Genomic DNA, 23,337 nt, shown 5'->3' with positions numbered 1-23,337 from the left:
CGGCTGAGGCCGACGCCGTCCGTGTCCGCGCTCGCCCCGCGGGCCCCGTTGGCCCACCCGACGCCGCGCCGCCTCGCTGCTGACCGACGGGCCCCCGGCGGCGCTCGGCCGGGCCCCAGGGCCCCGCAGCCCTGCCGCCTCACCGGCCCCGCCGCGCCCCCCGCGGAGGCCTTGCCGTCCCTCCGTCCTTCCGGTCGCGCCCGGGCCACGTGGGCGCCACGCACTTCCGGTCGGAGGGTCCCAGGGCCACTGGCCAGAGGTGACGTGGGGGGGGGCGGGGCAGGGGGCCCGCCGCCTGAGCGGCTCCCGGAGCCCGGCCCGACGGGGTGGAGGTCAGGGCGGTGCCCGGCCCGGGGCGGGTGGGGGGTGCCTGCTGGTGGACCCACGCACCCGCTCGTCCTCTTCCCTGACGCTCTCGCGTAGCCCTCGGTGAGGCGGGGAGGACCTGCTGTGTGCTGCGTGGGGGAGACGGGAGGGGGGAGGGAGGGATAGGGAGGGAGGGGGAGGCCGTACCATGGGGGGGAGAGGAGGGGGAGGCCGTACCGTGTGGAGGAGATGGGGGGTGGGGGAGGAGGGGGAGGCCGTACCGTGTGGGGAGACGGGGGGGGGGGGAGAGGAGGGGGAGGCCGTACCATGGGGGGGGACGGGGGGGGGGGAGAGGAGGGGGAGGCCGTACCGTGTGGAGGAGATGGGGGGTGGGGGAGGAGGGGGAGGCCGTACCGTGTGGAGGAGATGGGGGATGGGAGAGGAGGGGGAGGCCGTACCGTGTGGAGGAGATGGGGGGTGGGGGAGGAGGGGGAGGCCGTACCGTGTGGAGGAGATGGGGGGTGGGGGAGGAGGGGGAGGCCGTACCGTGTGGAGGAGATGGGGGGTGGGGGAGGAGGGGGAGGCCGTACCGTGTGGAGGAGATGGGGGGTGGGGGAGGAGGGGGAGGCCGTACCGTGTGGAGGAGATGGGGGGTGGGAGAGGAGGGGGAGGCCGTACCGTGTGGAGGAGATGGGGGGTGGGGGAGGAGGGGGAGGCCGTACCGTGTGGAGGAGATGGGGGGTGGGGGAGGAGGGGGAGGCCGTACCGTGTGGAGGAGATGGGGGGTGGGGGAGGAGGGGGAGGCCGTACCGTGTGGAGGAGATGGGGGGTGGGGGAGGAGGGGGAGGCCGTACCGTGTGGAGGAGATGGGGGGTGGGGGAGGAGGGGGAGGCCGTACCGTGTGGAGGAGATGGGGGGTGGGGGAGGAGGGGGAGGCCGTACCGTGTGGAGGAGATGGGGGGTGGGGGGAGGAGGGGGGAGGCCGTTACCGTGTGGAGGAGATGGGGGGTGGGGGAGGAGGGGGAGGCCGTACCGTGTGGAGGAGATGGGGGGTGGGGGAGGAGGGGGAGGCCGTACCGTGTGGAGGAGATGGGGGGTGGGGGAGGAGGGGGAGGCCGTACCGTGTGGAGGAGATGGGGGGTGGGGGAGGAGGGGGAGGCCGTACCGTGTGGAGGAGATGGGGGATGGGAGAGGAGGGGGAGGCCGTACCGTGTGGAGGAGATGGGGGGTGGGGGAGGAGGGGGAGGCCGTACCGTGTGGAGGAGATGGGGGGTGGGGGAGGAGGGGAGGCCGTACCGTGTGGAGGAGATGGGGGGTGGGGGAGGAGGGGGAGGCCGTACCGTGTGGAGGAGATGGGGGGTGGGGGAGGAGGGGGAGGCCGTACCGTGTGGAGGAGATGGGGGATGGGGGAGGAGGGGGAGGCCGTACCGTGTGGAGGAGATGGGGGGTGGGGGAGGAGGGGGAGGCCGTACCGTGTGGAGGAGATGGGGGGTGGGGGAGGAGGGGGAGGCCGTACCGTGTGGAGGAGATGGGGGGTGGGAGAGGAGGGGGAGGCCGTACCGTGTGGAGGAGATGGGGGGTGGGGGAGGAGGGGGAGGCCGTACCGTGTGGAGGAGATGGGGGGTGGGGGAGGAGGGGGAGGCCGTACCGTGTGGAGGAGATGGGGGGTGGGGGAGGAGGGGGAGGCCGTACCGTGTGGAGGAGATGGGGGGTGGGGGAGGAGGGGGAGGCCGTACCGTGTGGAGGAGATGGGGGGTGGGAGAGGAGGGGGAGGCCGTACCGTGTGGAGGAGATGGGGGGGGGAGAGGAGGGGGAGGCCGTACCATGGGGGGAGACGGGGGGGAGAGGAGGGGGAGGCCGTACCGTGTGGGGAGACGGGACGGGACGTGGGGAGGGGAGAGGGAGGCCTGCCGCCCCATGGCCTTGGGCGGGGCCGACCTGCCGGGAGCCCCGGAGGAGAGGGTGCGGAGTGGCGAGCTGTCGGCCCTGGCGGGCGAAGGGCACTGGCTGTGTCCGGGCTCAGCCGCGTGGCCTGTGGGAGCAGCTGGCGCCTCAGGAGACCGCGCGGGGCGGCCGCTCAGCTCACCCTGTCGCCGGGCCCACAGGAGTGCCCCGCCCTGGGCCGCCACCTGGCGCAGAGGCTCCCGAACACCTTGGTCCTCACGCCCTCTGAAGGAGCTGTAAAGAGGGACCGTCCTCGCGCGGTTTTTAAGGTCCTGAAGGTGTTTGTCGTAAGTTTGAATACTTGCAAAGGATCCAATTTGGAGCATAGTGTAAATGTGTTAACATTTCAAAATGAAAGTTGAATTTCTTTTGTGAACGTGTACAATCAAATCTGAACACTGGTGGTTCATAATCCATTATTCCTTTTTTTTTTTTAAGATTTTATTTAGAGAGAGAGCAAGCACGAGGCGGGGAGGGAAGAGGTGGGGGTGGAGGGAGACAAGCAGGGGAGAGGGCAGGAGGCCTGCCTTGGGGCTCGATCCCAGGGCGCTGAGAACATGACCCGAGACGAAGTCGGGTGCCGAACCCACTGAGCCACCCAGGAGCCCTCTAGGTCAGTCTGTGTTTAAACACAATGAACTTTTTTTGTTTTTCTCCTTCAAATCAAAGTTTCATTTCATTCCCCCACAAATTTTACCTTGATATAATTTATATTTAAAAGACCTCACTAATCACCTTATCACATTTATTTTTTTTAAACATTTTTTTAAAAATTTTTATTTATGATAGTCACAGAGAGAGAGAGAGAGAGGCAGAGACACAGGCAGAGGGAGAAGCAGGCTCCATGCAGGGAGCCCGACGTGGGATTCGATCCTGGGTCTCCAGGATCGCGCCCTGGGCCAAAGGCAGGCGCCAAACCGCTGCACCACCCAGGGATCCCCACATTTATTTTTAATAAAAATGTATCTAAATTAAAATTAACTATTTTAATAATCATTATTGCTAATACACACAATTAAAACCACAAGTACATTATACTAATTATTAAATACAAAAAGTGAAATTACTTTATAAATGCATCTGTTAATGAGATGGACTTTTTGTCAGTCCCTGTATTTGTAGAGGAACATTATGTGTGGCTAGAATGAGACGGCTCCGCTTCAATTCTATTTCTGTTTGGTTTTTATAGGTGTAAGCTACAGGATTGAAAGTTTTATTATAGCAATGTAATTCAATTATGTGAATTTCTAGGTTATATGCCAAAGTTCATATAATGAGCTGTTGTCAAAAAATATTTTTAATTTTCTGTCACCTGACAACTTGGTTAGGTTCTTCTACATTTTTCTTAGAAGCAGTGACTTGGAAAGCACGTGACTTGTGGAGAGCTTTGTTCTCATCATTAGCATAATTCACTTTGTCCATTTATGGGACGTACACCAAAAGAGCTCTGCTGAGATTTATTAAATCACTGTTTTTGTGCTGTAACACTTTCACATGCTCACCTTTTAAAATTCTGTGTTTTCAGAAATGATTAGAGAAACAGATACGTTATTAATTTCATTATAGTTCTGCCAAAACTGTGCCTTTTGATAAAATGCTTTGACCTTATTTTTGCTTTAAATACCTTACTGTTACTTCGGAGCTTGCAGATCCAGCTCATTTACAGAAAATGTCTATCACAAGCCTCGTTGACAGAGCCAGTCTTTGCTGCCAAACCAAGTAGCCAAATCAGATGCACCTTCTGTCAGAAAAAAACTTTATTTTTCAGTTCGGTTAGCTATTTTGAAGATTATAAAAATCAATGAAGATTAAAAGCATACCTTGTGAAACCAACCACTGAAAGGATAAAAAAATTAAAATGATATAGGTGTAACATGATTAATTCCATGGTTAAGTTGTAAAAACAAGATAATCAATAGATTCTCTTCCATATAAAATAAGATTGTAACTGGCTGTGGAGAATAAGAACTAGCGTACAAAAATCAGAAATACAAAAAAAAAAAAAAATGGAAAGGTCCTCGGCTGCTAATGAGGGTGGCAGCATACAATTTTTTTGTTATTATGAAAAAGATAGTATATGTTTAATAAGAGAATGTGAGGAGAATTGACTATAACTGAAATAAGTATTTCATGCTCTGGTTTCATACAACGGGGTTTGACAACTGTATTAACTAACATGCAGCAAACCTGAAAATGCACAGCAAAGTGTATCCTTGGGTTTTATCATCTTGTCCTGTGAAAGTTTCGTGTTCCCCCAAGGCGCTCTCGGTGCATCTAGTCAGCTCGGCAGCCCTGTGCTGCTGCAGCCACTCTGGGTTGCATCTCTTCCCAGGTAAGATACTTTCTAGAGAGGAGTTCGGAGCCGTGTGGAAGGCATTTATGCGAGGAGGCCATTTTTGGTATTCGTGGTCTCTGATTTTTCTCTGTGCTTCATTCTCACAGGCTGTCCCGTGAGAGCCACGTGTTCTTTGAGGAGTGGAAGGAGATGGAAGAGGAAAAGGTATTTAATTTAAATTGTCATTATTTCTGCCACTCTGCTTTACCATATCTGAATTCTGAAAAGCCACGTATGAGTCTAAATACCTTATTTCTGTGTCTTCCAACATGTCACTTTCAACGTGTGTTTAAGAAGGGAAAGCCCAAAGTCCTGTGGCTTTCTGGTTAAAGGGACCCTGAAAGGGCCATAAAGGTTCCATTAAAGGACATTTCCCCTGTGTTTGCCACACCTGGGAGTCTGGGGTCGTCGTGAGGGCAGCGTGTCCTGTTGAGATTTGGAATAGATGAGACTCAGCTTTGTTCCCATGTGTGTGAATTCAGACTCGTTCTCAGGAGATCCGTTTGGGAAAGAGTAGGATGATGGGTAGGGGATCTGAAAATGAGCTCTGTGAAACTGTCCATGAGCGTGTACCCTTGAAAGGCTTCACATGCCGCGAGGCACACGTCCCTCGATTAAAAATCATGATTCCTCAGGCCCCTCTATAGCCTGGGCCACCCCAGGACAGGATTTTTTACCCCAGGGGCCTGTCACTGAGGGAGGGTCACTCCAGGTGTGCAAGATGCCTGGGGTGCTCATGGCCTGCAGCAGCCCCTTGTGGGGAGCAGTGATGAAACCTGGTCCCAGGCTGCTGTCACGGGCCTGCTGGTGCCCCAGCCCTTTGCTGGTGATGGCGGAACCGGGGGCAAGTGCTGCAGCACCAGCCGGTGGGGACAGGGACTGGGAGCCCACCGTGCTCTGGCCCCCCATGGCCACATGTCCCAGTTTTCCCTGCCTGTTCCCTGAAGCCTTCCCAGTTGTACACGTTGGCCACCAAGTCAAGGTTTTTATTAGACACTTGGTCGCCTGACAAGCGCACAGGCCGTGCGTGTGCCCGGAGGTGGCGAGCGGCCTCTTGCCCGGGGGGCACACCTGTTACTCTTGCCTCCAGAGGAGAGTGCAGCTTCCGGCAGTGGTGTCCCCATGTGGACCTGCCCGCCCCTGCTGCCCCTGCTGCCCCTGCCTCAGTGGCCTGAGTCGCACCTAGCTTGCTGGCTGTGTCTGCAGGTGTGAGACGTGCCACTTCCTTCGAGGGCGGTGGGGCCTGAGGGAACGGTCCTCGGCAAACCCAAGCCCCTGAGCCCCATGGGGCTTTAGGGCCCTATCCTGGCGCTCCTGCTCCTATGGTTCCTGATGCATCCTCTGCATTTCCCTCTGGGGGGGCGGCCCCGGGGTTACAGGCCCCAGTGCCCTCCATGCAGCCTTCCCCACAGAGAGCTGGCCCCGGGTTCTGGAAGCCCACAGGCTGATGCCTGTGCAGCCAGGGGCGTCGCTCTGGTCCAGCCCTGGCTTACAGTCCCCGAGGCCCTGACTTCCCATGGCGTGCTGGCTGAAAGTGGGGCCGGGAGTTCTGCACCCTTCTCCCCTGGGGAGGGGCGCCAGGTCCCCTCCATGAGTGTGGCCTGTGGGCTATAGTGACTTGCTCCTAAGGAACGGAGCTGACGGAGGCGGGGGCCTCTGAGGAGAGGTCACAGGCGCTGCGGCCTCAGTCCTAGCTCTCCACTGACTGGCTGCGGGGGAAGCCAGAGGTCACGAGGACCCTCGAGTAGCCCTTTGGACAGGCCCCCAAGTGGAGGAACGGCCTTCTCCTGCCAAAAGCGGATTCTCTGGCCCTGGTCAAGCCTTCGGATGAGTCTAGCTCACTGACTCCTTGACAGCAAGCTCGCACAAGCTGGAGCCAGAGGCACCAGCCAGACTCCAGAGTAGAGCAGAATCTGGGAGCTGAGAGAAGGTCATGGGTTCAGGATGTGTGCTGTGGCTGTGACATGCTGGGTGATAACAGCTGGCCAACACAGGTGGGCATGAAGCCACCAGGGCTGGGCCACCTGTGTGGCCCGGCCTCGTCCCCGCTCGGCTGCTGTGGCAGGACAGGATAGATCCCCTTCCTGCTGTGAAAATACACAGGTGACAGGAGGCTTCGAGGTGGGAAAATGGCATTTATTTACAAGGTGAAAGGCGACTCAGTTTAGGGAGGACTTGTCTCACATTGGGACATACTGACCTCTGGATGGGATCACCAAAAAAGATAGTGGTGGCTCCATTTTATGAATTTTCTTTCAGCTTGAACAAATTCTGAATCTGTGGCAGGCAGGGGTACTTAGTTCTGCTTTAGGGCTCCTTTCTCTTGATAAAAGTTGAGGGAAAACAGGAAACTTAGCCAAAATCTGAGATGTGCCTTAATGTCAGAAGCAATGGCCCAGTAGACACGGCCCTCTGGACACATAAGGGCCAAGACTCAAGGTTTCCCAGAGCGAGCATCTGACCCCCACTGTCCAGAAGCTGAGTGGCCACTTTGGAGCAGTTCCACCTTCTGCTCTTATCTCCAAGGCCAGTGCCTTAGCCTCTGCTCACATGAAATCGAACTAGAGGACCCAGCCAGCCCCTTCAGCGGCTTGGGGTGAGCCGGGTGATGTTTCACGTGTCATACACAGGGAGAGGATGAACCCCCTGGGCTCCAGGGTCATAGGAGCCCTCCGGAAGGTTCTGGTGATGCCATGGCATCGTGTGCTACATCCCAGGTAGCTGGGTCCACATGAATTAATGTCTTGAAGTCTTGTCTCAGATCTTTATCTTCCTACAAGCGTAAGCCTCTTTATCTGTGTACAAGGGCAAGTGAGGCCTGGTGCCTTGTGGCTAGAGAATGCCCCAGAGTAGGTCTTGGTGGCAGGGAGCAAGGAAGACCAGGTTTGGAGGGGTGTGCGACTGCCCTGAAAAGGGAAGACGGTGTAGGCCTGAGCGGAGTCTCGGCTGACTCCCGTTTGTATTCAGAGGCAGCCCTGCAAGGCCACCTGGACAAGCCAGTGCCTCGGCCCCAAGCTGGTAAAGCCTGCAGAAGGGAACAAGCGCAAGGGTGGGGCACATGCTGTTTCCATAGCTGCCCCTCCATCTACTCCGGGGGCTCTGCGAACACACGAATTGACACGGACGGGTGAGCGCATTCGCACAGCAGGCCTCTCCAATGACAAGCCACACCGGGTACCTTACAGCTTGCATGTTTATTGAACAAATACTACTAAAATAGCTGAAATACACTGGGTACTTGTTGTGAGTGCATCAGTCAAGATCACATTGTTTTTTTTACAAAAGCCTGCGTTGTCAGCAGCATACAACCGCAACTCTACGTAAATGCCACAGATGCAGAATACGGTTTTCTTGCTCTATTTACACAGCTGATAGACTTATTCTAACCAAGGAGGGAGCGGGAAGATGCACAAGAGACTCAGGTCAAGGGGGGAGCGAGAAGAGTAGGAAGAAGGGCGGTGCATGCATCTTGGGGTTAACAGTCAGGAGGGCACAGCGTGGGACCAAGCCTGCCCCGACGGGAAGAGCCAAAGACGATTATATAAAAATTAAGGTGGGCTTTCAGACTGGCTAACACAACAACAATCCATGAGTAGATGGTATTGTCTGGTTTTCTTTTTTGTTGATCCATTTCATTGGGAGCAAGGACAAAAATGTAAAGTCTACACCTTGCTTATCAAAAACTGCCAGAAAAGAAGTGCTCTGCCTTTTTTTTTTTTTAATTTTATAAAGACATTTTTTTCCAACTTGATTTTCAGGAAAGGTGCGAATTTGCAGATTCCTACTCAAATGCCAGTTTTTTGGATTTTTTTTTCCAGAGGGCGTTTATTTTAAAAGTTGGCCCTCTTTTTCCCCCCGAATATCCTTTCAAACAAAAAGAACCAAAAGAGACACCTAAAAACGCCTGTCAAATTATTGCTTTTCTTTCTCTAAGCTAGGCAGGCGAGGCTACCAAAAAGAAGAGATTTGGTAAGTAAATTACAGTTTTGTGATTGCTCCCGCGACAGGGACTGCACGTCTGTGAGTGCCCGCCGATGAGACGCGAGTCTCTTACTCTCTCTGGTAGCATTCACTCAACCTACAGCGCTGAAGAAGAAAGCCACACTGAAGACACAAGGAGAACAAGTCAATCCAGTCTAGAGAACAACATTCAGGGAAACAGAGTACCAACACCTTCTTAGAACATGGAAATAAAATATAACTCCATCAGAGCTACCTCGCCAAGGAGCATGTTGAAAGTCCAAAATAGCACCATTCATCAGTGTCTCAGGTCCTGTGGCAGCATCTCGGTCACTTACCACAAGGAAACAATGAGTTTCAAACTACTTCTATACATCAAAAGAGTACATGGATAAAATATAGAGATATACAGACAATCGATGAACATAAACTACTAGGCTTGTTACATCTAAATGAAAAAAAAAAAATGGGGACTCTCAGCCTCTGCGAGAAGCATTCTGGAGCAGTGTGAGTGAGAAGGCAGGAGTGGACCGGTTGTGTGAGAGCAGAGGGAGTTTGAGTTGTGGAAGACATCGTTGTCGAGAACCAGGCCTGAAGGCCCACCTGGAAGGGTTGTAAACGTGGATTCACAGTGTGAAATTCTGAGCGTTTCACTTGAGTCAGAATGAGTAAAAACTGGTTTGATGATACCTATTTGTCCACTGTAAATTCTCTAAAGCAAGGCTCAGAGTCCCATAGTTTCTTCTTATACTTGATGATTTACACAGAAAAAAATCCCATATATGATACCATGACCTCATCAATACCCATACACCATATGTAATACAAATGGAGGTGTGACGATTAAAAAGAGTGGAGGTAACCGGTGCCTGCGGCGTGGAGTTCACTGCTGCCAGGTGGAGTCAGGGAGGCCACCTTCATCTGGTCATCCTTCTTGCGGTTCACTTCCTTTGGGATCGGAAGTCTTCCCTGCAAGGCAGGTGGACCCGTGTGCGCACACACACACATACACACAAGACACTTAGTCATGCTTCTGAAACCATCTGAAATTTTTTGCTTCTCCCTCCCGCCTTTTATCCTTGAACTCCCCGTGTTTAGCAAACAGAGTTTACATATTAAACACAGTTCACCTGAATGTAAATATTAGGTCTGTGGGGGCATGAAGTGATTAAACACTGGCTGCCTTGGCTTCAGTAGGATCAAGTGCTTCTCTAACGGCCATGCCCAGCCATGTGGGAGGCAGCATTCCCCAGAGTCAGGTTTCTGAGGACAGGGCCCAATGTGAGGCTGCGTAAGGGGCTCGTGAGCATGTTAGCACATTTTCTTTAAGGTGTTTATGCAGTGGAGGTGGGTAACTGCCTGCCTTCCAGTATATAAGAACAATATTTAAAAGCAGAGTCCCTAGGGCAGCCCCGGTGGCGCAGCGGTTTAGCTCCGCCTGCAGCCCAGGGTGTAATCCTGGAGACCCCAGATCGAGTCCCATGTCAGGCTCTCTGTATGATGCCTGCTTCTCCCTCTTCCTGTGTCTCTGCCTCTCTCTCTCTCTCTGTCTCTATGAATAAATAAATAAAATCTTTAAAAAAATTAAAAAAAAAATAAAAGCAGAGTCCCGCTTGTACAAAGGTAACTTGTTGTATGGTTTATTCTCTGAGCACCTGGCCCAGGCCACATGGGCCCGATAATCAGAACCACAAGTGGCTATCAAAGGAAAGAGGAGGATAGTGCGACTCCCACCAGGCTAGAAGGTAGTGAGATCCCCCGAGTTCGGACTGGAGCTATTCTAAGTCTAGCCGCACACCCTGGGGAGGTGGTGTTTGTGTCTGTCTGCAGTAATCCAGCCACAGCGCCACTCCTGCTCCGTCAGGCACCCATGCGGAGAAGCTCTCCATCATAACCAACTAGCAGGAGGACAGGACAACGAAGCCTTTTGCTCCAGGGATGATCAGGCTTAACTTGACCACAGATCCCTGTGTATCCCGATCAGGTATGAAAACAGCGATTGACAACAGTCTGTCAGCCAAGCCATTAATTGCTGGGGTTTTCTCAGAAACATTATCCAGTATGATTTGAAAAGATTTTTTTTCCTCCCCTTTTTACTCAGGTCACATGTTCTAATAGGACATTTACAATAAGCTATTTTGACTGGATATGAATACTTGGATTAAAATAATCTTGCATTGAGATCTGTAAATTATCACATTTGAATTTCTAAGAATTCAGTGGCTAGGAACTTTAAAACCACCTGAAACCTGAATAAATGTTTTCAGCAGCCCCAGGATGAACTAAATGTAACAGGTAACTCAACTTTAAAAGGTCTTTTTTTTTAAAATATTTTATTTATTTATTCATGATAGTCACAGAGAGAGACAGAGAGGCAGAGACACAGGCAGAGGGAGAAGCAGGCTCCATGCAGGGAGCCCGACGTGGGATTTGATTCCGGGTCTGCAGGATCGCGCCCCGGGCCAAAGGCAGGCGCCAAACCGCTGCGCCACCCAGGGATCCCCAAAAGGTCTTATTTCCAGTACATATTTTTTTTTATGTTAAACATCTTATATGCCTAAGTTTTATGTTTAAAAATCTCAAACTCTCAAAGCATACAGCATCTTCAGGATGTATAGAAAATCCATTCAGTATATATTTTCATGCTCCAGTCTTAGATTGGGATTTATAATTTCTTTTGGTGTAAGCAAATAGCAACAGGACCTAATCTGGAAACTGAATTAAAATATAACTCATCACTCACACACGATGAAGGATTTAATAGAGTTTCAGAAGCATTATATTGAACAGTCTTTTTCAGTCTAATTTTAATCTTGACATTTTGGCATGCAACCCCAGGATTTGATAAAAGAAATCCATTGTAATCCTGGTGCTTTTAAACTGTCCCTCTTCTCGCCTTGGCCAGTCAGCCCAGGTCACAACGTGAAAAACTTAGGTTTTGGACAAATGAAGGATTCAGTGCTGCTGATTACCACAGGCCAGGAAGGAAAATCAAAACTTCTTAAGTGTGATTCCACCCAACTGCACCCTGGACGTGGCTGCCCTTAAAGCTGCTCACTTCACTTTTGCCCAGAAGTGAATATATAGTCAGTCTCTGTGTAAGTCTCCATCTTACTAACCCATTAGCTCTGTGGAAAAATCCACAACAAAACCAGATGAAGATTGGGTGGGATTCTGGGTAATTTGGGGAGAGGTATTCCAGAAAAAAAACAAACAAACAAAAAAAAAAACAACCCTATCTTCAGCAGATAACGGCTCCTAGAGCACTGGGGATCTTGAGCTATCTAGAAGGCGGGGCAGCAGGGACATATGCATCCAGTGCCCCACAGGCCGGCGCTCCTGGAGGGTCCCATAGCTGATCTACCCCAGGCTGCATGACCTCTCTCCTGAGGACTGTTCATGTACGAATCCCCCAGTTACTCAGTAATGTGCCTTGGACCAAGTAAGTCAAGACTCTCTTTTTTGATTATGCAAAGCTGTGCTTTTCCACTAGGAGACTGCTGGGAAGGACAGACCCATTATGCTTAAAGTATTATTCACATATGGATCGAGGAAAGAAATTAGTAGAAGACCTGAATCTCAGGATCCACTGTGCCAACCACCCTCCCCGTCCCCCCTGCTTCATTGGAGGCATGGTCTAGGGCCTGGATTGGCCTTCTAAGAAAAAGGGAGTGACTGCTAACCTCCCTCAAGAACTTGCCTATTCTTGCCACTCTGGCTGGTGTCACCAGTATCAAAGAGAGGATTTCTGGATAGGGCAGAAATAATGAAAACACTATACTCACCCTTACGCCTTCCATTATCATGTCTTACCCTCAGCTGCTGAGATGAATTATGCCCTGAGATTCCCAGTAAAGACTGGGGTGGTGGAGGGGTGGGCAGTGATGGCTGGTAGGGTAGTGGTGGGATAGTAAAGGATTGGGGTAGGTTGGTGGGTGGTGGGGTGGTGGTGGCCTGGTGGTGGGGTATGCGTGTCTTAAGCCCAGTATAGAGCTCCCTCCCACCCCACCCTTGTAAGACAGTACAAGTGTAGCTCTGCAGGCCTATGTTCCTAACTCTGGTTTTCAATTGGACCTTCAGAAATTCTCTAGAAGATAAAAGTGATTTAGAATTGTTTTCTCTTAGTGCAAACTGCCCACGGACACTGTCTCTTCGAGTTGTGCCTGTCAGTAAAGGATGGGGAACGGCCAACTCCCTTTAGTGTAAGAATCTCTCAGACATTAAAATGTCAGAAAGAGCTGGGAAAGCCTCACCATGTGGCAGTTGTACTTATGAAACTTCTGAATGGAAATTTTATTTTTATTTTAGGGCACTTTATTTTTCTTTCTTAATTGCAAAATCAACAGGTCATCGGTAAAAAGTACAATCCTCCTCCTTAAGGTCAAATTAGTATTTACCTTAACAGGAGAATCCAAAGATATCTACCCCCCCCCAAAAAAAAAAAAAACTGGTAAATGTTGTTGAAAATGATGCTAAAATCTAAAATGTAAATTTGACAAATTTTCTTCAGGCAGACAATTATCACACCTGAGATGTCAGGACAAGGAAAGCATGTTTGTAGGAAATACTTTTAGGCCTAAAAATTAGAAGAAAGAAAAATAATTGTTTCTGTTCTTTCTGTTTTGTTTCTTGGGTAATTGCATCAGATATCTGGGCACTATTACCAGACAAAAGTGTCATCATCTTATACTTTTAAGATATCTTGTAGTTTAATCATCATACTTGAGTTTACTACCCAAGAATGGAACAAATTAAAAACCCGTAAAGTGTACATTTGATAAATTGATTTCATGATTCTTAAAATCTGCTTTGCACTTTGGATTTGTCAAGAAAGGAAGACAATGTGAACTGTAAGAGTCACAGGACTTCAGAATACATACATATGTATCTATTTTAGCATATCTTATTTCCAAGGTCGGAACAGTATCATGTTAATAAATTCTTATTGTAGACTAAATGCATATTAAAATTAAAAAGAACTGATTTTTTTTATGTTGTTGCCTCTAAATTGAAAAACATTTTTAACAAAATGGCAGCTAGGGATCTTACCTTAGGAAGCCTTCCCTCCATTTCCGTATTTGGAAATGGTTCTTGACTGACCCAGACAGAGAGCTCTGGGTAACACACCTACAGAGACACAAAAGCATACACATTCAGATTAAACACAGCATCCACTGTGGAACCACAACGGGGTCAACTTCATGAGCTCAGGCCTCCTCAATGTCACTGGAAAAGCCCGCCACGTCTTTCAGACTGTTAGGAAAGTTCTGGCTCAGTGTCTTCTAAGACTGGGTCCAGTAGAGCAAAGAGTTCAATCAGTGTCATCTGCAGCACACTAGGTGACAGCCTCTTGAGGCGACCGGCTGAGCAAACTGAGGCACTGGGGGGGACCTAACTCCCCAAGCAATGCATGATGACTCTGTTTCTGAGATGGAGGTGCCACGTACCCCTAAAATTCTGGTAGGGGTTATCCCAGGAACTGGCCAGAAGGCTCAGCAGTATGCACAAAGCGTAAGGGGGGCAGTGACAGGCAGGGTCTACGTGGCCACCGGCAACACTCTGCCTGGTACCTGGAAGTAGCAGGGTGTCAGAGAGGCAGGGGGACGGGCCCATGTGCCAGCTGATGAATGTGGGGGTGGGGGCATGTGGGACAAGGCAGGGAACCTGCGTTGAATTGGGTAACTCTTCTTTTTTTTTTTTTTAAGTAACTCTTCTTTAAATGTACAAAGGGCTATTAGCATAAGAAGGTTGCTGACCAGCTGTTCTCCATCTCCAGGAAAGGCTGGGAGTAGGGGGTTAGGAGTTAAATGGCAACATGGATTTAGGTCAGCTCTAAGGAAGGACTTGGCAAAAGAATTGTTAAATTGCTAAAAGAATTTAGAGAGGAAAACTGTGAAATCTCCTTTAAGAAATTTAGAAACAGAATCTAACAACCATCTGCCGGAGTTAATTCACATTTGATACAGGCCTGCTTGAGAGGAGGGGAGGAAATTAGGTAAGATTCCCTCCAGATCTGATTCACTAAATAAGCTCTAAATAAGCATCACATCCAATAAGTGATAGTAAGAATCACTTCTCATTAATTAACCACCAGGCTTAAGATCGTTTTTGTTTTTGGAAGCGGTAGACAGAGTGGCCTAGTCACCAAGCTAACTGCGGTTTCAGTGTCCCCGTCCATCCACCCAGTCAGGGGACTCCAGGTAGGAAACATGGGAGGCTGTGTTGAGCCTTCGGGATGATCTAACAGGGACTAGCTTTGCTTTACTCCAGTGACATTATGGAACATCCCAGGTTACCCTAATACATCCTGACATTAAACCTGCAAATAGATCTTACCATTTCTGAGACAAGAAAACAGAGACTCAAAAAGGCCACCCGCTTGTCGGGTAGGATTTGAACTCAAAGCAGACTTCCAGATTCTAAATTTCCCACTCTCCTGACGCCCTCAAATCACCCTAGAATGCAAACTGCCTACCACCTCTGTCAGAATTACGCCAGTCCACAGACACCACACACGTTTGTATCTTAAATATCTGCAAGAGCTCATCCTGCAAGAGCTGAAGTCTGACTTCAGACTGGGTCCGCTTTCTGGGCTGTGGGGTTGCCCCAGAACCTCCTTCAGCTCTCCCGCTCCTCTGTCCAGATCCTTCTGGAAGAATTCCACGACCTGCCTTGTTTGGGACAAACAAGGTCCCCTTGACATTCTCTTTAACCAGAAAACTGCCATCTAAAATATACAAGCTCTTCTTTAAGGCTTAAAACAAGTCCACAGCATCCAGAACCCCACTTTGTACATAATTTAAGGAGATCCCAATTGGGATCAACTATAGATTCACTTAATATAAAGAGAGATAAAGTTCACTTAATATACATTTCTATATTACCTCTAAAAGCATGCTTTAAGTGCAAACTTCAAATATTATACATATTAGAAATAAAATTCTATTGTAAGCAGAAATGATAAAAATATATGTAAAACCTCAGTAGGCACATGGACACAGTGAGAAGTAACATCAAACATTATATCTGTGTTCTTGAATTTTCTGTGATAGTCTCTTTTAACAAAATGACACTGCTTTAGTATTGAGCTTCCAGGTTCAAAGCATCATTTATAAAAGCCACCCAAGTGCAATCTGCAGGGAAAAATAGCTAGCCTCAGAAATCATTACATTTACTATTCTTACAATTTGTTTTTCCAAGAACTTTTCCTTTTTTTTTTTTTTTAATAAGAAAACCAGTCCATGATTTTTTTGCCAAAGAACTCAGGAACATGGGTATCTGATAGCAAAACCCACAACTAAAGAAACTTCTTCCCCTAACCCAAATTTGTTCTTTTGAAATATATTAATTTAGCCACAAATTGACCAAGGGGACTTCTAATTAGGCAGTTTTTAGTGTTTGATCATAAGATAATCATTGCAGACTTTGGGAAAAATAAATGTGACTTTGGCCTTTTGGTAAATTCTTCCAGTCTCCTTCAGAGTCAGAACTTTAAGCTAAAAATGGCAGGGAGAGAGGGGTTTTGGTTACATTGTTAAAACTTGCTTGGCTGGTCTCTAAGGACTCCGCATATCCCCGGATATAGCATCTAAAGGGGATATTTCAACTTCTTCTTTTGCATTTGGAAAAAGTTGGTAGATTGTTGTAAATAGAGACTACCTCCATTACAGCTTTGTTCTTTCTCATTCCTGTGGTGTTTTGGGGACTCTACACGAAAGGATGTAAAAGTAAAGAAAGACCCACGATAACCATTACCCTTGCTCTCAAGTAGCTCAGAATGCCTTTGTCCCTGCATGCATTCCCCTCAAGTTTGGGAGGCACCTGGGTGGGCTGGACGCTGCTGGGTCCTAGGGATTACAAGAAGCGAAATACAGTCCCTGCCTTCTAGGAGTGCAAATCTCGTGGTGGGTTGGGGTGGGCTGGGTGACGGACCTTCTAAGATCATCATCTTATAAAAGTGTGTTCTTAGTGGCTGAATTGTACATTCCCCACATTTAAAATTCATATGTCAGAATCTTTTCCTTCCCTTAGAATGTGCATATATTTGGAGATAGAGTCTTTAAAGAGGTAATTAAGTTAAAATGAGGTCATTGGGGTTGGACCTAACCCAGTACGACTGGTGTCTTTATAAGGAGGAAATGAGGACACAGACACAGAGGAGAGGCCATGCGAGGACACAGGGAGAAGACGACCGTCCACAAGCCATGGCCAGAGCCTCAGAAGAAACCAACCCTGCTGACACCTTGACTTCAGAGTTCCAGACTCCAGAATTGTGGGAAAACAAAGTTCTGTTGTTTAAGCCACCTAATCAGTGGTACTTTATTTTGACAGCCCTAGCAAATTAATAATGTGCTTTAAGTGCAATTAAAGAAAAAAATGTATAGGTTATGTTAAATATAACTGCTGTTGAAACATGTATCAACAGAATAAAAAAAAACCAAAACCAACATTCAGCAAACGATCCAGCAGTGCTGCCAAGAGAGCAAATGGGGGTGGTTGTGAGCAGATCTGGGAGGGCATCGGATGGTGACCAGATGCAAGCCAAGAAAGCCAGTGGGTGTGATGAGCTCCACGCAGGAAAGCACCTCTGGCCAGGAGGTCTTGCTGCCGCACTCAGGGGCCATCATAGCAACAACACAAACACAGCCCCACAGACTGCTGTACCCTGTCTTTTTCCTAAGTTCAGAGTAGCAGGAGCTGCCAGTGGCCCCGCGATCAGAATTCTTTGAGCACTGATCATATATGGGTCAGAAAACAGGGATGAGTTGATCTATCTTCCTAAAATCCATCTGTTTGCAAGATGGACCCTAAACTAACCCGTTCTTTTGGTACCAGTCGATTGATGCCCCAAAGGTGGATACACAGCTTAAACTTAACTCCATTCATTCAGTTTCCTGGATTCAAATTTCTGTTTTCCACAAAGACCAACTGACTTCTTTTTTAAAATTCATTGAGTTCTCTATTGGTGGGAGCGATGTGCATCTCAGAAATGTAAGCGTTCTGGATAATACCTAAAACTACCTGGCAATACCTAAACACTACTGTTTTATTAAACAAGTAAACCAAAGTTTGCCTTAATCTTCACAATAGAAGATTGTTTTCTTTTCACAAAGAGATACATATCCTTTTGAAACTGCCATGTATAAAATAATTGTTTGCTCTTGCTCAAGTAAAATCGTCAAAACCCTGTAGAGTACTGTTCTTCCAGATGTCAGGAATCACAGAAACAAGCTATATCCTCAACAATTAAGAAAACATGAGTGTTTGAGAAAATACAGAGGGAAGGGAAACCTTACAGTGTTTTAGATTGGAGAACATGCAAAGGCTGTGCTTGAATTCTGGGAAAGGCTGAGGGTTTACGCTTCTCACTGACTATATTAGTTAATGTATCTTTTTTTTATAGTGCTGCATTATTTCACTGACAACCAGGTTTAAAAACAACAGAACTGACATAATGAACCACACTGGCTTAAGCACACTAATCATGATACATGTGTATTTAGATATCCATGAGCAGTTCTCAGGTAAAACCAATTTTCTCTGATTAAACATATTTAAACCCACTATATACTTAAATACAGTGTTATGATGAAAATGTGCTATTTCTTACGGATTCTCTTCCTTGTATTTGATAGTTGGGTATTTAAGTTTCAATGGTCTGTCTTACAAGTTGAGAATAAGAAACCATGTTGATGGTTTCGCTTTTTAAGTATCTCTTTCTTTCTTGGCTTATTTTACTCTCTGGATAATGCATTTTGAGAAATAACTTCATTCTTTTCAAGCCCATAAGGCTTTTCAAGCCCATAAGGTAATTAGCTTGCCAGTAATCATTACTTGGCATCCAAATTAGAAAAATAAAACGTGAGGGAAATCAGAGGCCACTCCAGCAAGGTCCTAAAACCATGCAAACTAGATTATCATTTAAATTGTTTTGTTTTTAAATCTCTAAGCTTTTTGAGACCCCCAGGTGGCTCAGCGGTTTAGCGCCTGCCTTTGGCCCAGGGGGTGATCCTGGAGTCCCGGGATCAAGTCCCACGTCAGGCTCCTGGCATGGAACCTTCTTCTCCCTCTGCCTGTGTCTCTGCACCACCCCCCAACCCCCCGTCTATCACGAATATATAAATTTTTAAAAATCTTAAAAATAAATCTCTAAGCTTTTCATTTTTTAAAGAATATTTATTTATTTATTTATTTATTTATTTATTTATTTATTTATTTATTTATTTATTTAAGACACAGTGAGAGGCAGAGACACAGGCAGAGGGAGAAGCAGGCTTCACAGGGAGCCCGAAGCAGGACTCAATCCCAGGACCCCAGGGTCACACCCTGAGTCCAGGGCAGAAGCTCAACCCTGAGCCTCCCAGGTGTCCCTCTCCTAAGCTTTTCATTTAAAAACTTGCAGAATGTTTTCCAATAGTATGGTCCACACACAGAATCAAACAATGGACATGTCTCCTATCACTTTTATGGTGCATGTAAAATTTGAATTTTATCTATTTATTATCTGTTTCTACCCGTATTTCTGTCCAGAAAGCAGAGTTAAGTGTCAATTGGTGCCTAAGTTGGCAAACATTCTGGTTTGGGACCTACAGGAAATGAATTGGTATTTTTCTCTGTTTACTGTCTTTATCAATAGCTCTGTTTTTTTTTTTTTTCTTTAAAGATTTTATTCACTTGACAGCACAAGCAGAGGGAACTGCAGGCAGAGGGAGGAAGAAAAAGGCTCCCTGCTGAGTAAGGAGCCCAGATTCAGGCTCAATCCTAGAATCCCAGGATCACGACCTGAGCTGAAGGCAGAAGCTCAACCGACTGAGCCACCCAGGTGCCCCATCAATAGCTCTTTGAAGAGACTGTTAGAGGAGAATGACCCTCAAAGGCAGGGCCATGGCTTTATTCAGAGCTACACACGTCACATAGGTCTGTGCTGGTTACCTAATTGGTTAGTTAACATGCCGTCTTAGAATCCTGCTGTAAAGATGCTGCATGGCTTGGTTGTTAATGACCACAATTATTATTTTCTATCCTTGGTGGAGTTCTGTGTGCTTAAGGAATGCACACACATGGCCCTTTTATGACCTAACAGGGACAGGTGCCCACCCCCCTGCAATTAGGAAAACAGAGCAGGGCAGCAGGTGTCCAACCTGCATAATTAATTCTTCGAACAGCAAAGGAGCATATTTCATAATCTCTCTGCCAATTAAACAGTGTGTGTATGTCTGCGTGTGTACATGTTCTACTCTGCCTAATTGGCTGGGAGGTCACGCGGGCTGGTACCGTATTAGAAGGAGAATTTATATGCGTATACGTGTACTTCGTTTTTGCAAACACCCTTTCAAGTGGTGCCATTAAGAGTCTCCCTCAAGAGCTACTCTGCTCCCAGGTGTTGCTGGCCATGTGAGAGGGCAGGATGTAAACTGAAACCATAAATGAGTTACGAGGATCATTTTCTCCGAACAGCATTACATCAAAGATTAGATGGTGCCAAAAGATGATGCACTGAGCAAGCTCTCTGGAGGCCTGGTCTTAGCAATCTGCCTAACCCTGCGAGTGGTGTTTGCAGATGAGCACAGCGTGGAGGAAACGCACTGCCACCAGAAGACAGAAAGATAAAAATACAGAACCCCGGGCCATTCGGATAATGCATGTAGCCTCTGCACATTCTGGAGGGCAGAGTAAGTGTCAGTTGGTACCTAAGCTGGCAAACACGCTGGCTTGGGAACTCGGTGAAACACGCAGCCACCTAAATACACAGACACATGCAGGAGCCGGCTGCCACGACAGTGGGTGATTATGGAGGACACGTTAGCCACACCTGACCAAGGCGCTCAGCTGTACGGGCCCAACCGACGGAGAGGTCGTGGCCTTCCAGGGACGCGCCCTCCTGCGATAGAGGTTGGTGGCCTTCCAGGGATGTGCCCTACCACTACACAGGTCCCCGCAGCCTTCCAGGGACGTGCCCTTCCACTGCACAGGACCCCGCGGCCTTCCAGGGACGTGCCCTCCCACTATACAGGTCCCCGCGGCCTTCCAGGGACGCGCCCTTCTGCCGCACAGGTCCCCGCGGCCTCCCAGGGACGCGTCCTCCCGCCGCACAGCAAGGGGAGGTCCCACAGGCTGGCCCTGGCGTCCACTCCGGGCAGAGAACGTCCACCTCTTACTGCCACGCGGCAGGACGTCCTACCGCCGCCGTTTCCTGCCGGGCGGGGGGAACATGGTCATTCTTGACTTCCTGAGTCGGGGTGTCTGAAACAAGCTGCGTAGACTCTAAGAGTAGAATCTTTTAAATTCGCTGGGCTGGTGGCGAAGCCATGTTGAGAGGCCGCTGAGGAGTATGTGGGAACCTGACAGCTGTGCGATTTTATTTCTAGATTTCAAGGAGGCAGAGAAAGGAAAAGGAAATCTCCTTGCTGGCAACAGAACGAAAGTGTTTACATGTGAAATTAATCGTCAGCACCAAGAGCTTTCGCAGTCGCCGCTCCACAGGGTAACCCGCCGCTTGTTTAGCTGCTCGCCCTTTAAAAATTTGATTTCTAAGAATAATAGCAAAGACTTTCAAGAGGAGCAAGGAATCGGGTCAGGAGCAAGCCACAAAAGGCTCACCTCGTCCAGGCACCGCCTTTGCTTTCACCCCCCCCCCCCTGCCTGCCACAGCTGGGGGAGTGGTCAGGGCTTGGCGGAGCTGGGGGGGAGCAGGCCCAGCAGCCGGAGGGGGGGCCGTGCCTCCGGACCCCTCCCCACCCCCCCCCACCCCCCGGCCAGCAGGGCCTAGCTCAGCGCCCAGCAGTCCACCTAAAGGCTCCATAAATCCAAAAAAGGGAGTTACTGATCGAGGAATTCTCAGATTTCTGCCAAGACACCCTCCCCTGGGCTGGAGGTCAGCCTGGTACGGGAAGCAGAGCCAAATCGTGGACTGGACTCAAGGAATTAGGCCGAACACTTCAAATCTGGACTTTTAACGGACGATTTTTTCTTTTCGGCGATGGAGACAAAACAAAGTACAAACGGCTGATAACAGCCCAAAGTAAACCAGAAGAAAAAGTACAAGAACAAAGCTTGGAAACAAATCTCCTAAGGGATATCTAAGAAGAGAATTTCCAAACAGAGGAAAAAAATAAAGCGGCTTTTTAAAGCTCTGGTTTGAGATTAAGCAGTTTGTGAATGAACAATAAGAAAGTAAAGGCCACAAAACAAGATATTTGCTCTTTTCAGCAGAAAAAAAAATACTGGCCTTTGTTAACTAGCAGCAAAAAAAAAAAAAAAAAAAGGCCCCTCAGGCATTTAAGCACAGCATAAGCTTCTCCTTGCCCCCATGACCTCAACAAATATGTTAATAAAATCTCTTACCTCCCCGGAGTGGGACCAGAGTAAATATTTACTTAACACATTGCGTTTCTAAGTCTGGACCACCTTCCCTTATAGAGATTGGTTTTCACTTGTAATTAAGGAACTAAAACACTACCTCTCCACGGCTTCTCCTGGGCTTAAGGTGAGAGAAGGGAAGGGGGAGAAAGGGAGGCAGCCATCTGGCGGCAACGGGCTTGGGAGCTTCTGAACCGGTGTCTCCCACAGACCAGGGCCATGCTGCCGCCGGCTCCCCAGCACCGGCATGGGGGTCAGCGGGACGGCTTCCAAGCACATTCCAAGGTTAATGGGAAACATCTAGACTTGCTTTTATTAGCTGGTTTAAGTAATTTTAGGTATGCGAGGTTTCACCTTCAAATAACTGTGAGTCTGATTGCTACTCACCCAGAATGCCATTGTTTCTTTCCTCTTGTTCTACAAGCATGTGCTACTCATTAAGAGCTTAGGAAAAATTTCAACATAGAAGAAAAAGTCCTTAAATATCAATTTCTTTTGTTAAAGCCCCTGAATCAAAGGGTACATAGTAAGGTGTTTTCTTGTATCTAGACATAAGGATTTGGGATTTTTCTTGGTTGGGGGAGAATGAAATAGCCGGTTGCTTTTCAGGAGTCTGTGGACATATCCAAGCATTCCTCATGCTGACATGTTCAAGACCGAGCTTTCCAGAAGGTGCGCGCTTTGTCCCAAAGGGCTCATTCCCAAAGACATCATTCAGTCTTTCCACCGGTGTGCCCTCCTCTGCGGGCAGCCGCAACCCCTCGGCCGAGCTTTGAGCAAAAACCATTTTACCGGCCCCAGGCCTGGACCAGTCTGCTGGGTCACCTAACGCCCGCTCTGTCCTCAACAACAAGCTGCGACCTAACAGATCCCCGGACTCGGAGGGAGGATCCTATCTGCTGCAAGGGACCCTAATCAAATTGGCTTAAACCAGGTGCTAGTTGAGTATCTTATAAGAAGCCTGGCTTCAAAAAAAGGAAAAATATAGCCAGATCTGTACCCACATGCTCCAAGTGCCTGGGTCCCACAGAGGCCACTAAGGGGACTGCGCTGCCGTCCTTTATGAAAATTGGCAGAAAACTAAAGGGAACAGACTACGATCAGGATGGATGAGCCCCTGTGCACCGCCTGGATTTTCAGCCGCCCTGCGGGGGCCTGGGGCACGGTGCACGCTCGGCTTCTGGAAGCTTCTCTGTGGTGGGGCCAGGCCGGCGGGCTGTGGGAAGGGGCGGCAGCTCACGCAGCGTCACGGGCGGGGACCGAGGAACCGGCGCGAGTCAGTGCGTGTCCACGGCCGGCAGCGCGGAGGCCCGGCCCGACTCTCGTGGGCGCCAGGGCGCGGCCGTCCTCGGGGCAGGCGGGAGCTCCCGCGGCAGCTCCCGGGCTGTCCCCAGCGTCCGTCCGTCCCACACCCGTCCCCGTCCCTAACCCCC

At 49.0% G+C, this 23,337-nt stretch overlaps 1 protein-coding gene, 1 long non-coding RNA gene and 1 other non-coding gene across 5 annotated transcripts in view; 2 read left to right on the top strand and 1 right to left on the bottom strand.

Annotated features, from left to right (window-relative positions):
- Window positions 1–338: 338 nt before the first annotated feature.
- Window positions 339–9,043, top strand: LOC119876123. Its single transcript, XR_005356497.1, has 3 exons — window positions 339–429; window positions 4,693–4,750; window positions 7,553–9,043. It is a non-coding gene; the product is annotated as an uncharacterized LOC119876123 (long non-coding RNA).
- Window positions 7,761–23,337, bottom strand: part of NREP (neuronal regeneration related protein) — a 137,524-nt gene continuing 121,947 nt past the window's right edge. For all 3 annotated transcript variants that reach the window (XR_005356499.1, XR_005356498.1, XM_038532144.1), the window contains 2 exons: window positions 13,595–13,672; window positions 7,761–9,514 (listed from right to left, as the gene is read on the bottom strand). Coding sequence is in view for 1 of the 3 variants with exons in the window: in XM_038532144.1 (XP_038388072.1) it covers window positions 9,389–9,514; window positions 13,595–13,672 (204 nt within the window). In the remaining 2 variants the exon portion in view is untranslated. The remainder of the gene's footprint in view (window positions 9,515–13,594; window positions 13,673–23,337) is intronic.
- On the top strand, window positions 19,305–21,809 carry LOC119870969. Its single transcript, XR_005356500.1, has 3 exons — window positions 19,305–19,367; window positions 20,003–20,437; window positions 20,914–21,809. It is a non-coding gene; the product is annotated as an uncharacterized LOC119870969 (transcript).

This window comes from Canis lupus, chromosome 3 (assembly GCF_011100685.1).
Source record: "Canis lupus familiaris isolate Mischka breed German Shepherd chromosome 3, alternate assembly UU_Cfam_GSD_1.0, whole genome shotgun sequence".
NCBI lineage: Eukaryota > Metazoa > Chordata > Mammalia > Carnivora > Canidae > Canis > Canis lupus.
The sequence above is the reverse complement of the archived record's forward strand: the minus strand, read 5'-3'. Positions and strand labels throughout refer to the sequence as shown.